This window comes from Asterias amurensis, chromosome 3 (assembly GCF_032118995.1).
Source record: "Asterias amurensis chromosome 3, ASM3211899v1".
Lineage (NCBI taxonomy): Eukaryota > Metazoa > Echinodermata > Asteroidea > Forcipulatida > Asteriidae > Asterias > Asterias amurensis.
The window spans coordinates 20,186,567-20,198,163 of NC_092650.1; the positions used below are offsets into that span (position 1 = coordinate 20,186,567).

Consider the following 11,597-nt stretch of genomic DNA (forward strand, 5'->3'; position numbering starts at 1 on the left):
TTTAACGGTAAATGTAAAACTACATTTCATTGCACAGGGTAGTCGCGGTCCTGAAGAGATATCACCGAAAATCCGGAGCGATTATCTTTACAGGAAGAATACTGCCCTAAAAATACACAATCTGAGTATCTATTTCGGGGATTCCGACGAAATGAAATGTTTCCCAAAATACTTTATATATCCTACATGTTATCAGAAGCTTCTGTAGGCCTACCTCTAACCATTAGTTTTTACTTACATTTCATTTATAAAGAGGTGAAACTTTAGAAAAAAATACTGGATTTCTCCACGAATGGTTTATTAGAGTGCGGCGACTTGGAAGCAAGTCTAATCGCTAGGTTCCTAGCTAAAGTGCAGGGCACGTGGGTCATCGTGTTGTTGATAGTTGAATACCACTGTGCAGTGTACAAAACGTTATACATGTGTGTAATGCAAACCGTGCAGTGAGCAAGCATGCAACAGCAGTTGCTGTAGTGTAGTAGTGTGTGTCTCGGTCAGGCGGGCTGCATATTCCGAAAGTCAGTTGGCTGGAAAGAGTAGCTTCTCAGTCCAAACCTCACAGAGGATCTGTAAGTATTAATGTCAATGTTGGCCATTAAAGCGAAAGAGTCTTTGAAGTTATTGCGGAATTATGTACGATATGGATCTTCACAGAGCTTTATAATGCCCATAATGTAATCCTGAGTAGTGTTAGGCTGCGCCGCATTGTAATCCATTGCAAAGGTCGCATGGCATGCTGACCTCTGCCAGCAATACATACCGTGTGCAGTATGGATGCTAATAGGTTGTGAACATTCGTAATGCATGCCTATTCACCACATGTCACTAGGCCTATACGATGAGAGCCTGTCCCCACTCACACAGCTAACTTTGTTGGGCGGTTGGTCTTGATCTTACATTTAAGGTGGGCTAGCCCCAGTGGCCTTTATCTACATGTATATGTACTCACGCAACTCGTAATGGCCTATCATTTTGACCATAACAACTTAAAGGCAGTGGACACTATTGGTAAGTGTCAAAGACTAGCCTCACAGTTGGTGTATCTCAACAAATGCATAAAATAACAAACCTGTGGAAATTTGAGCTCAATCGGTCATCGAAGTTGCGAGTTAATAACGAAAGAAAAATAACCCTTGTCACACGAAGTTGTGTGCGTTTAGATGGTTGATTTCGAGACCTCAAGTTCTAAATCTGAGGTCTCGAAATCAAATTCGTGGAAAACTACTTCTTTCTCGAAAACTATGGCACTCCAGAGGGAGCCATTTCTCACAATGTTTTATACCATCAACCTCTCCCCATTACTTGTCACCAAGAAAGGTTTTATGCTAATAATTATTTTGAGTAATTACCAATTTTATGCACATGTTGAGATACACCAACTGTGAAGGCTAGTCTTTGACAATTACCAATAGTGTCCACTGCCTTTAAGTAAGAACAAACATTCAAAGCATTTCAAAGATTTATTGAATTGAATTGAATTGAACAAATATGCAGAAACTCATCTGCAATAACCCCCCCCCCATAAAAAAAAAATTCAAAATGAATCAAGTCAACAAAACAAGAATCAACCCTGAAAACCAACTGAACACAGGGTTCAAATGATGGAATGACATCTATCTGTATTTCAAAAAGCACAATTCATACAAATTTCCTGTAGTTCATAAAGTATTAAATTCTCGCTGGCATTGTTGATGGGAGGGGACAAACACGGAAGGTGAAACTAAGGAAAGAACAAAATAACAAACACTACTACGATTGAACTGATTTCACAATGATTAGATTAAATATTGTCGTCTAGTTAACGAATAACAATTTCTTGATTTGTGTAATTCATAACACAGTCTTTAAACTAATGTTTTTGAGAGAGATTGGCTGTTGCCAGCTTGGCGTTATATCCCTTGTGGGAGTTTGCCGAGTTCCCTTGATGGGAAGATAATTTAAACAAACAAACAAACAAACAAACAAACAAACAAACAAACAAACAAACAAACAAACAAACAAACAAACAAACAAACAAGATATGAAAAACAATGGGGCCTCTAGGGGGACCATTGCTATAACTACATGTTGAGTGTGCACTTTTTGTTTAATACAATATTTAAAGTAATGTGTAAAAGATATCATCAAGCTGTTTAATATTTACCTTAAATATAATTTCTTTTTTTTCAGACAAGACCGACCGTACTTATTTTGTCCAACATGGAGAACTCAACTACTGGTGATGACATGGTGAGGTTTTATTTCTCATTCTAACAATTAATTTTGTGGGATTCAAAATTCAATATGAAGTAGGTTTTTAATATTTTCTTCGTTGGAGTATAATTAGGTGAGGTTGGCAGTAGCAGCATGTGTACATCTCTTGGAGTAGTGTTTGTTGTGAAAAGAACTGGTTTTTTATCAATGTTTTGATCAGTGTGACTTGAAGACTATCAAAGCATGCTGATAAAATTGTTGAGTTGTCAACCATCAGTTCTTTATACTATTATCGAGCTATGCAGAGATTGTTAATTTCCTCTGTTATTAAAGCATTTATAAAACCGTTTTTTTTTTAGTATGCAAGCATTTTCTAGGATATGTTTTGTTATCTTTTTGGCCTGTTTACGGGACTCATCAAACCAAAAGTACCACTGCTTCTAGAAAAATATACTGTTATGCCCCTTTTAAAATGGCCCTCAAGACATTTGTTTTACGCTGGTTGCAAGTTAGCTGGATTTCGAAGTCCACTACCCATCCCCATCTGGCTTTACTTTTTTCCTTTTCCAGCCAGTTGCATCCTCTGGTTAAAGGTGCTAATAAGCGTTCTGTGTATGTTTATTATTATGTTAGTTAGCTTTTCCCTTGCAATACGCTACTAACATTCACTTATGGCTACATACGCTATTGGTGTGCAACGCCATAAGGTTGTGCACTACTAGGCAGTGCTCAATGCCTATGAGAGTAACACCATCAGCCCGGTACGATAAGGCGAGATGTCTCTCGTTCCACCCACCAGTATTTTTGGTGAGCACATTGTGTACATGCAATTGAAATGAGAGGTTCTAGTCTATAGACTGTTATCTACTGCCTTATAGTTGGTCATGTCTTTTGTGCTTAGAACAGTAATGCATGCTACTGCTCAGTAGACAGAAAAGAACCAGACTAATGTACCATTTTGCCTCTATTTGGTAACATTGATTTGAAGGGAGGAGAAGACCAAGATGGCCGCACCATGAAAACATTTTATAAGCAACTTCTTTACAGTGCATTTTAAGCTTTTCATTAGCATCTGAATCTCACTAATGGAATTTAGTTTTCACATTTTTGCAGAGTGTAAACTGTGAAGAAAAGAAGCATCATGACAAAGAAACAGACAAACCATCAGCTGATGAGCACACGTCAGACAGTCAGGGATGCGTTCCAGTACAACCGGTAAGTACATCTGGGTGTTACTAAGGCCTACTCATCGCTAACTCATCCCGAGACAGCCGTGCAGGGCCCAATTTCACGGATCTGCTTACCGTAAGCAGGGAAACTGCACTTACGGAACCAGCGAATTCTGTGCTGGCATCAAGCGTTTTTAATGGGTTTGTGGGGAATTTTGGCTTGTGCGCGTGCGTACTCCATACACCATACAAGGCCAGCGCAGAAATTCAGCGCCTGAAAAGCGCAGAATTTGGCGGTAAGCAGAGCCTTGAAATTGGGCTCTGGTTTTTGGTACCTTGATGAATGCATCTGCTGTCGGGCATTGTCACAGTTATCGGCCCTCTGTCATGCCTACAGCAATGTTTCAGCCTGTCCAGTCTCAGATGTTGTGGGACCAGGACTTCCTCTGCTGCCTCTCTTTCGCTTGCCTCAACTGTTCCTTGAAGGATGGTTCTGGACTGGGAGTCGTGTGACCGTCTTGACGTAGGTCTTGGGCCAATTCTGACATTTTTTTTAATAAGGGAATTAAAGTACAGTCAAGAGGTTTTAAATAAGGTGAAAGTGCCTTCTGTTGACTAAACATGGTCGGGTCATGTTTAATCACTTTTAACTGTATTTATATCGCACTTTTAAGCTGAACCATGTGATCTCCTTTTGACAATTAAGAAACAAACTGTCCCAGGTGTTAATTATAATTTCAAATTTTTTATTGGAAATTCAGAGTCCAAATTCTAGCTACGTCTATGAGTGAGTAGATAGCTTCAAAATGTTGTAATGAGATACAGAATCTACTAGCAAGTTGTATAGGAGCACGTAGACTTGGAGACAACTTTGTTGCACTGAGCCAAAGCCTAACGGTTATTTGTCATGGCTGCGCGGTCAAGTGACTCGAACTCTGGTGTTTCTGACCAGACCAGCAGAAAGGGGGTTGGACTACCAGTCTTAACACTTGTGTGCTCATGCATTGACTTTTTGGCATGGTTTGCGGCTGGTTTTGCCTTACAGCACCTTTTAAGCTTGATGTAATGGTGATATGTAATAAAATGCATCTTATAATTCGAACATAGCTCTGCATACCTTGTTGAAAAGTCTTTAAGCACCGTCAGGTAAAGCAAAGCACTATCATGTTTATGTTTAAAAAAAAGGACCGCATTCAGAACAGGATGATATGAGGGTTTTTACTCATTTTGTGGTTTGCCAATGTGGAATACAATTTCTACAATATTATGAGTTATTAAAGTTTCTGCAAACCACATCACATTTTGAACCTACTCTCTCTTGGTACAGGTCAAAGAGAAAGGACGTAAACTAGGATCTGTGTCGGCTATTCCAGATGATCAGTACAACTTCATCATTGGTATTCTAGAAGGTCACATACAGCTGAATTCGATCTCAAAGAATAAACGCACCAAAGCCCAAAAGGCAGCCATTATGCGTCTATGGCGCAACAAAGGACTCCTGCAGGTTGCGAAAGTCCACAATCCCCTAATTGGGAAGAAGGAGAAGCGGCTGATATCCAAGAAAGATGCGAGGATCATACTGAGGGAGAGTGAACGAGCTATCGTTACACAGAAATACCACCAGAACCACAAGGGTAATGGAGCTCGTCGCCTCTTTGGCGTTGTGAAGGATTCTTTCATTGGATGCAGTAGGCAGAGCATCCAGAGTGATCTCAAGAAGTTCAAAGTTTCTCAGGAACGCAAGTTGGGGCCATCAGTGGAAACCACTTTTCAGCCACCTCTTAAGGTGCTGAAGGAGCCACAAGAGCGCCATCAGATTGAAATTGTGTCTCTAGAAGGGACTGTCAAGCAGAAAGCAAAGACCTGTGTACTGGTTGTCCAGGATGTGTTCTCCAAGTTCGTATGGCTGAGGCCTGTCACTAAAAAAGACAGTGTTGAGATAACCCACCATCTTATGGCTTTGTATAGTGAGTACGGGCCACCCCAAGAACTACTATTTGACCACAAAGAAAAGTTTTATGACACAATTAAACAAATGTGTGTTGATTTAAAAATTCAGCGTATTAACGGTGTTGTGACAAGATGCCAATGTGAAGCAAGTGACAGTTCAGATGGACTTTGGAAAGAGAAAATGACATTAGACTTGTTTCAGTTTGCAAACAGTAATTCGAACTGGGTAGAACATCTCCCGAGCTACCAACAAAGACTAAATGAAGAAAGGCACCAATCACTGGGAATGTTAAACCCATTCGAATTGTTTTTTGGACGGACTTCTAATACACTCCCTAGTAAAATGTGCTTGGGGGAAAATCCTTCTGAAGTAGATATGGCCAATGTGAGCATGAAACTAGAAAATGAGTTCAGCCATGAAGCATTAGACCAATTAACACAGCAATCATCTGGGACACCGGTGCATACTTTCGCTAACACCCACTTCATGGAGAATATCCTTCAGAGAATCAGTTCTAAAAGCTCTAGTGACTGCAAAGCACTACACGCTTTTATAAACACTCACCTGAAGCTAGCGACCTCAAAAGACTCTGTCAACAAAAAGAGGGACGATCTCATTGCACATGCAATGGAGTTGGGATATTTTGAACGAGGAGACACCCCTAGGGACAGCAACTGCCTATTCCATGTACTTGTTGATCAGTTGAGCAGGGCTAAAGTCAACAGTCGACTGGACCACAGGCAGCTGAGACATCAATTAGTTGATCACCTCAGGCGGAATCCCACAAACTCAGATGGCGAGCATCTGCAGTCCTTCCTGTATGTAATGACGTGGGAGGAGTATTTGAACAGGATGGAAGAAAATGAGTGGGGAGACCAGTTCATTCTTCAAGCCTTCTCAAGTCTATACCAGGCGACCATCCACATTATTTCAAGTCTTGGTGAGAACTATAACTACATAGTTACCCCCATCGCGGAAACACCCAGAGGACAAGAGTTAATCTTGGGGCACATGTTTGAGAGGCACTACATTAGCCTTGAGCCCTTGGATTCACTTTCACCCGAAAACTCGCCCTTGTCGGTGCTTCACCCGGCCTCCGATACTAGTGCAACTAACACCCATGTTGTGGTGCAACAGGTAGAAACAAGCTATGAAGATGTTCTACATTACTTTGCAGAGAAAGACAGCGTGCAGAAACGAAGCAGGGTAGTACTTGAGAGAGAGGACAGCTCTCCATCATCTGGATTCACACGCATATGCACTAGAGGGCCTCGTTCTAGGTTCTTTTTGGACTTTATGAATGAGAGCGGCAGGCAGTACACCACTAATGGGACAGTTGCGCTCATCCCGGAAGAAGATATGCAAATCTACAATGGAATTGATGATGTCATCGCTCAGAGTCTTAGCGATGGGGACTGGATTGAGGAGATCTGCCCACCGTTCATTTATTGGGTGACGCGGGTGCGATCATTGACTCGACCTGTGCAGCGTTTATCGGCCAATGTTGCTATCCTTCTCCATGCTGAGTGTGATGAGTACAGATCCTGGTGTCTCCGTGTTAAGGACAGTATGCCTCATGCATTGCTCTAGAAGTAACGTTGGATTATCACCCTTGATAGGATTTGTACAGAAACTACGTGATTTCTTCAGAAACCTTTTTAGAAATTAATGATTTATAAGTATAACACAAAATGTATTTACTGTGTAATGGTATGAACTTATAGTTGTTTTATCAAGAGACCTACTGTGCTTAGTTGGAATACTTTGCCTCTCATGTAAAATATTTGTATTGTGGCGATCTCACTCTTGAGGACTTGCCCTTAGTCGACTCAATGAGTGGCAGTTGAGTAGGACCTCGTTTTTGTGCATTTCAATACCAGATGCTCAAAGCTCGCTCTAACAACCACAGCCACCTGTCCAGGTGCTTTCTAACTAGAGGAGGACAAATCAAATGGTAGATCCTCGGGCACTCAATACTCTGTACAATATTTCTTGACTTGTTCTTTCTTCGCTCGATCACCCAAGGCAGCATTCAGACCACATTGTTTTGACTCTCTACTCTGTACATCATCCTTCATCGGCTTATTGGTTGATAACGCATTTTGAGGTGGAGAATCTCTGTTCACGCTTCTCTCCGGGACATGGGGTTCTCTCTTCGTGTACCACGCCATTCTATTTGAAGCCAATCTTGGAGTTTCTGTTCCAAACGCTGTAATCTCCCTAAGAATCCAAAAGAAGTATATATGGATACTGATTGAAATCTCGTATCAGACTTCCAGAAGACGACATCCAAATTATTCAAGTTGTGTGCATGGCCTTTGGGATCTTTTTGAACTGTTACATTCTCTTCATCAAGTCCCGTTCAATGACTTCGTGAGACATGCTTCTCTTCTATAGGTATGTTCATATCCTTTGTGAGACCCAAATCAGGCTTGTCGACATGTATGTCGTAAATTTTCTGAACAAGGGACTAAGCGTTCCCTTCGAGATAATATAGGACGAGCTTCATCTCTTGGAAGGGTTTCAGATGGAGGGCTTCGTATTTTCTTTGTATGACTTCAACTCATCAGCAGTGACCATTTCCGTTTGTCTTGTGGCATCGTTTCATTTGACACGTCACACTTGTCTGTTTTTTTGTCCAATGTACTTCTTAGAAAATGTTGTGAGACATATTATTCGTATATGCGAATGGCGGACTCGGTCGTAGACCGCTGCAAATCTTCTTGAACGCAGAGGGAGTGTTCTTTCATGGCAGCTGGTTCCATGAACCCTGCTTCTGCCTGTTAAGCACAAAATCGACCGTTACGCAGCTCTATGAAATTGGGACCTGTTCTGTATATGTACATATGGGCTAAAGATAAAACGCAAAAACACTGCTCTGCTCGTCAGTTAAGCTCATGACTATTTATGATGTTAAGAAGAAAAAGAAATGGCGATTGGGTTTCTTTTTCAGTGGCGTAACCAGAGGGGGGGCAGGCGCCCCCCCGCTCAGAACCCTTGCCCCCCCTCTTGCCCCCCCATATGAAATCAGAGATAAGTATATTCTTATAGGCCCTATATATAAATCGTTTAAGGCTGCATAAAATGCTGCCGTAAAACGGAAAACTTTTATTCATTATCAGTAGGCCCTATGTGGACTATAACATGAAAAGTGCGTGGAAACGCGCGCGCGATCATATTGGCGGTAAATGTTTGTTGTGGTTTTGCGGTTACAGAGAGTGCAGGATGTGACAAAGTTCTGTTAAATACGTGGTGGTCTGTGCGCAGACCAATAGCTCCGTAAACACAAAGTCAGATCATGGAGGTAGAAATTTCTACCTCCATGGTCGGATGCACTACAGAGAAATTCACTACAGCACAAAAATGGCCAGCGAAAAAGGTTGCTTAGACCATTTCTTCTCCTTTGAAGCAAGCGGTGCAATTGAGAGGTAGGCCTATTATTTTTAAATATCCGTTTCGTAACTAAAATGTGATTATTAAACACCCACAATTTCGATCCTGTATTTTTGGCTTACACTTGTTACAATAAGGCCGAGTAAAAAAAGAAACATGTTTAGTGTCTGGGTTTCTCAAAAATAAGGAAGGAGGAGGGGCTTTTTATTTTTTATTTCAAGATGGTCGCCATGAATGTCAAATATCAACTGGTTTTTTTCTGCTGCTGAAATACACAAAACATTAATGAAATAGTTTGGTCAAGGCATTCAGACAAGACATTCAGATTTTTTTTTTTGTGCTGAGATCATTTAAAATAACCCTTTTTCAACAAAAAAAAGAAAAAAAAAAATGTGCATAAAAAAACTTAAGAAAAAAAAAGAGGTGTCCTGTAAAAAGGAAGCGGGCGGGGACGCTAAACATTTCTATTTTTCTATTTTTACTTGGCCTAATATTATTATGTTTTGGGAATTTACACACCCACAAAGCCTAGTTGAGATGCCGTGTACAACTCTAAATTGGTACTTGTTGACCACAGTTGGTAATTTAATCCTTTTATACAGTCAAAAAGTTTTATCTTACACAAAATGACGTGTTCTCTAAGATTTTGTTGTTTTCGCAATCTTTTGTTACATGCTGACTATAGACTGTCTTAGAACTGCATTGGTGTGTATCAACTATATATCAGTTAACATATTTAATAATAATCTTGCACTTCTTTGGCCCCCCCAAATTTAATCTTTGCCCCCACTTGCCCCACCAAATGAAAATGTCTAGTTACGCCACTGTTCTTTTTGCAAGCCCTGCTACACACAAAATTTCAAGTCAATAGCCTCACAAAATCACACATGTGTTGTGTAGTTGCACAAGCATAAAATGGACCCAGAGCTTCTAGTAAGACAGTAAAAATCACTACCACTTTGATCTCACTGGAATACGGGCACCATTAATAATATTGACGTGTATTTTACATAGCGCTTAGTACGGGGTTTGTAAGCCCGAAACGCTATACAATTACAAACACAAAGCAAGCGTATAATAAAATAAAGACATTTTAATTGTTAGTGAGATGAAATAGCTGAAACTGTAACAAGCTTTGACGAAACTAAATGAGTGGGTTGTGAGAGCAGTCTTTAATGAGTCTAATGGAGGTGCGGAAGTGGATAGGAAGGTTGATCCAGAGTGTTATTATTATTATTTTAATTATTATTATTATTATTATTATTACTATTATTAGTGTTGATTTTGCAATAGAGTGGTGCGTTCTCCGTAGCGAGTGCGGGGAATAGAACCAGGTTGTGACTCTTGGCCTGTTATAAAAACGTAGCACTTATGTATCCAAACCTGTTTGTTTATTCATAAGGTTCGTAGTAAACTTTAAAAATAAATGAAACCTCTACATTTCTGAAAACAACAAAAATGGCTTTTTAATGGAACACTAATGAGCACGGAAAAAGCGGTACTTAAGCCCGTAATGGAACCTATTTCCCGCACAACAAATGCAATAATTTCCATCACAGTTTTGTATCTTTGATCCACCGCATAATAATATTATCAGCCTGGGTTAAGTGCCGAAAATAGGGGGAGAGTGGGGCCGATGGTTCAGGAGGCTTTTTTTCATTCGCCATTATGGGGGAAGGGGGGGGGGGGGGTGTCGTGGCTGAGTGGATAAGAGCCAGCACCGAGCTCTAGCTCTTGTGTTTCTGTTACAGCACAATTTGGGTTGGAGTTCTGGTCGTGTCACTTGTGTGACCGAGCAATAGACTCGAGTAAATAATCACTTCCCTGGAGGGGTAAATGGTATACATATGAGAACAGCCGTCGATTTCACCAAACTCTTCCTATTTTTTAACAAAGAATTAAACTTGTAGGACATGCGATGAGTTACGATCCGTATCCATAGACGTTAGGACCAATGGACCTTTATTCTAAGCTAGGATGAGTTGAGAAAGGATTAATCCTAGCGTTTCGTGAAATCGGCTGCTTAGGTGGTTCTTGTGATTAATTTGGCTCAGGTTACACGGGCTTCGCTAAGGCTCCCCAGAGAGCTGAAATGATTTAAAGAATCATGAACTGAATGACCCAGTGACCAGGGGGTAATGAAGTTGGAGCACCCTAAGAAGCTTTTCGGATGTGAAAAGCGAATGTAAACCGATTGTTGTTATTTTCATAATAATACTTATTTTTTTGCGTTGTGTAGATAGGCCGAAAATAATAAAAACGATGATTTCTTTACTAAACGCCACAGAAGTAACAACTAGTCATAATTCATTGATATGTAGGGTATTGGTAAATACTAAAACTAATAACAACATTAACGGACTTCTCATTGAGAAACAATGCAGCTGTTCATGGTGTTTGCTGGTTTGAGAAAGGACTCCATTCGAAGTAATATGTTGGTATCAATTTTCACCTCGAACGTTATAAAAATTGAGATAGAATGCATTATGGTTGGTGTTCGGTCGCGATTGCTGCGCCCAGGGAATGGGTTGGTATCCTCGCCGTCACCTCGCAAAATCGAGAATGGTATTCAACGTTTTTTTGACACAAACCGCGACCTTATTGTGCTGTAGACAGTGTTACAGGCGATCAAGGTATCTGTCTTGATAATATTATCGATACAATCAGGGTGCAGCATTACGGTGAATTGAAGCGCTTATGTGTTGTGTAAAAACTGATGACGTCACGATGGCGAAATATTAATGCAGATCCTAGAGGTGGGTCACACGTGACGAGCCCCCTCCAATCAGTGTGTCCTCTGTTTAATCACTGATGCACGCAGCAGGTTTTTGGAGCCATACCTGCGTTTGTTTCTCGTAGATACCACCGGAATACCTTCTATCTGACGGTAG

General features: G+C 40.7%; 1 protein-coding gene across 1 annotated transcript; it reads left to right on the forward strand.

The window, feature by feature from the left end:
- The first annotated feature begins 429 nt into the window (after positions 1-429).
- Positions 430-8,349, forward strand: LOC139935192 (uncharacterized). The gene is made up of 4 exons (XM_071929666.1): positions 430-569; positions 2,170-2,229; positions 3,307-3,408; positions 4,690-8,349. Exons 2-4 carry the CDS (start codon positions 2,200-2,202, stop codon positions 6,901-6,903), a joined length of 2,346 nt encoding a protein of 781 aa, XP_071785767.1. The 5' UTR covers positions 430-569; positions 2,170-2,199; the 3' UTR covers positions 6,904-8,349.
- The last annotated feature ends 3,248 nt before the right edge of the window (positions 8,350-11,597 follow it).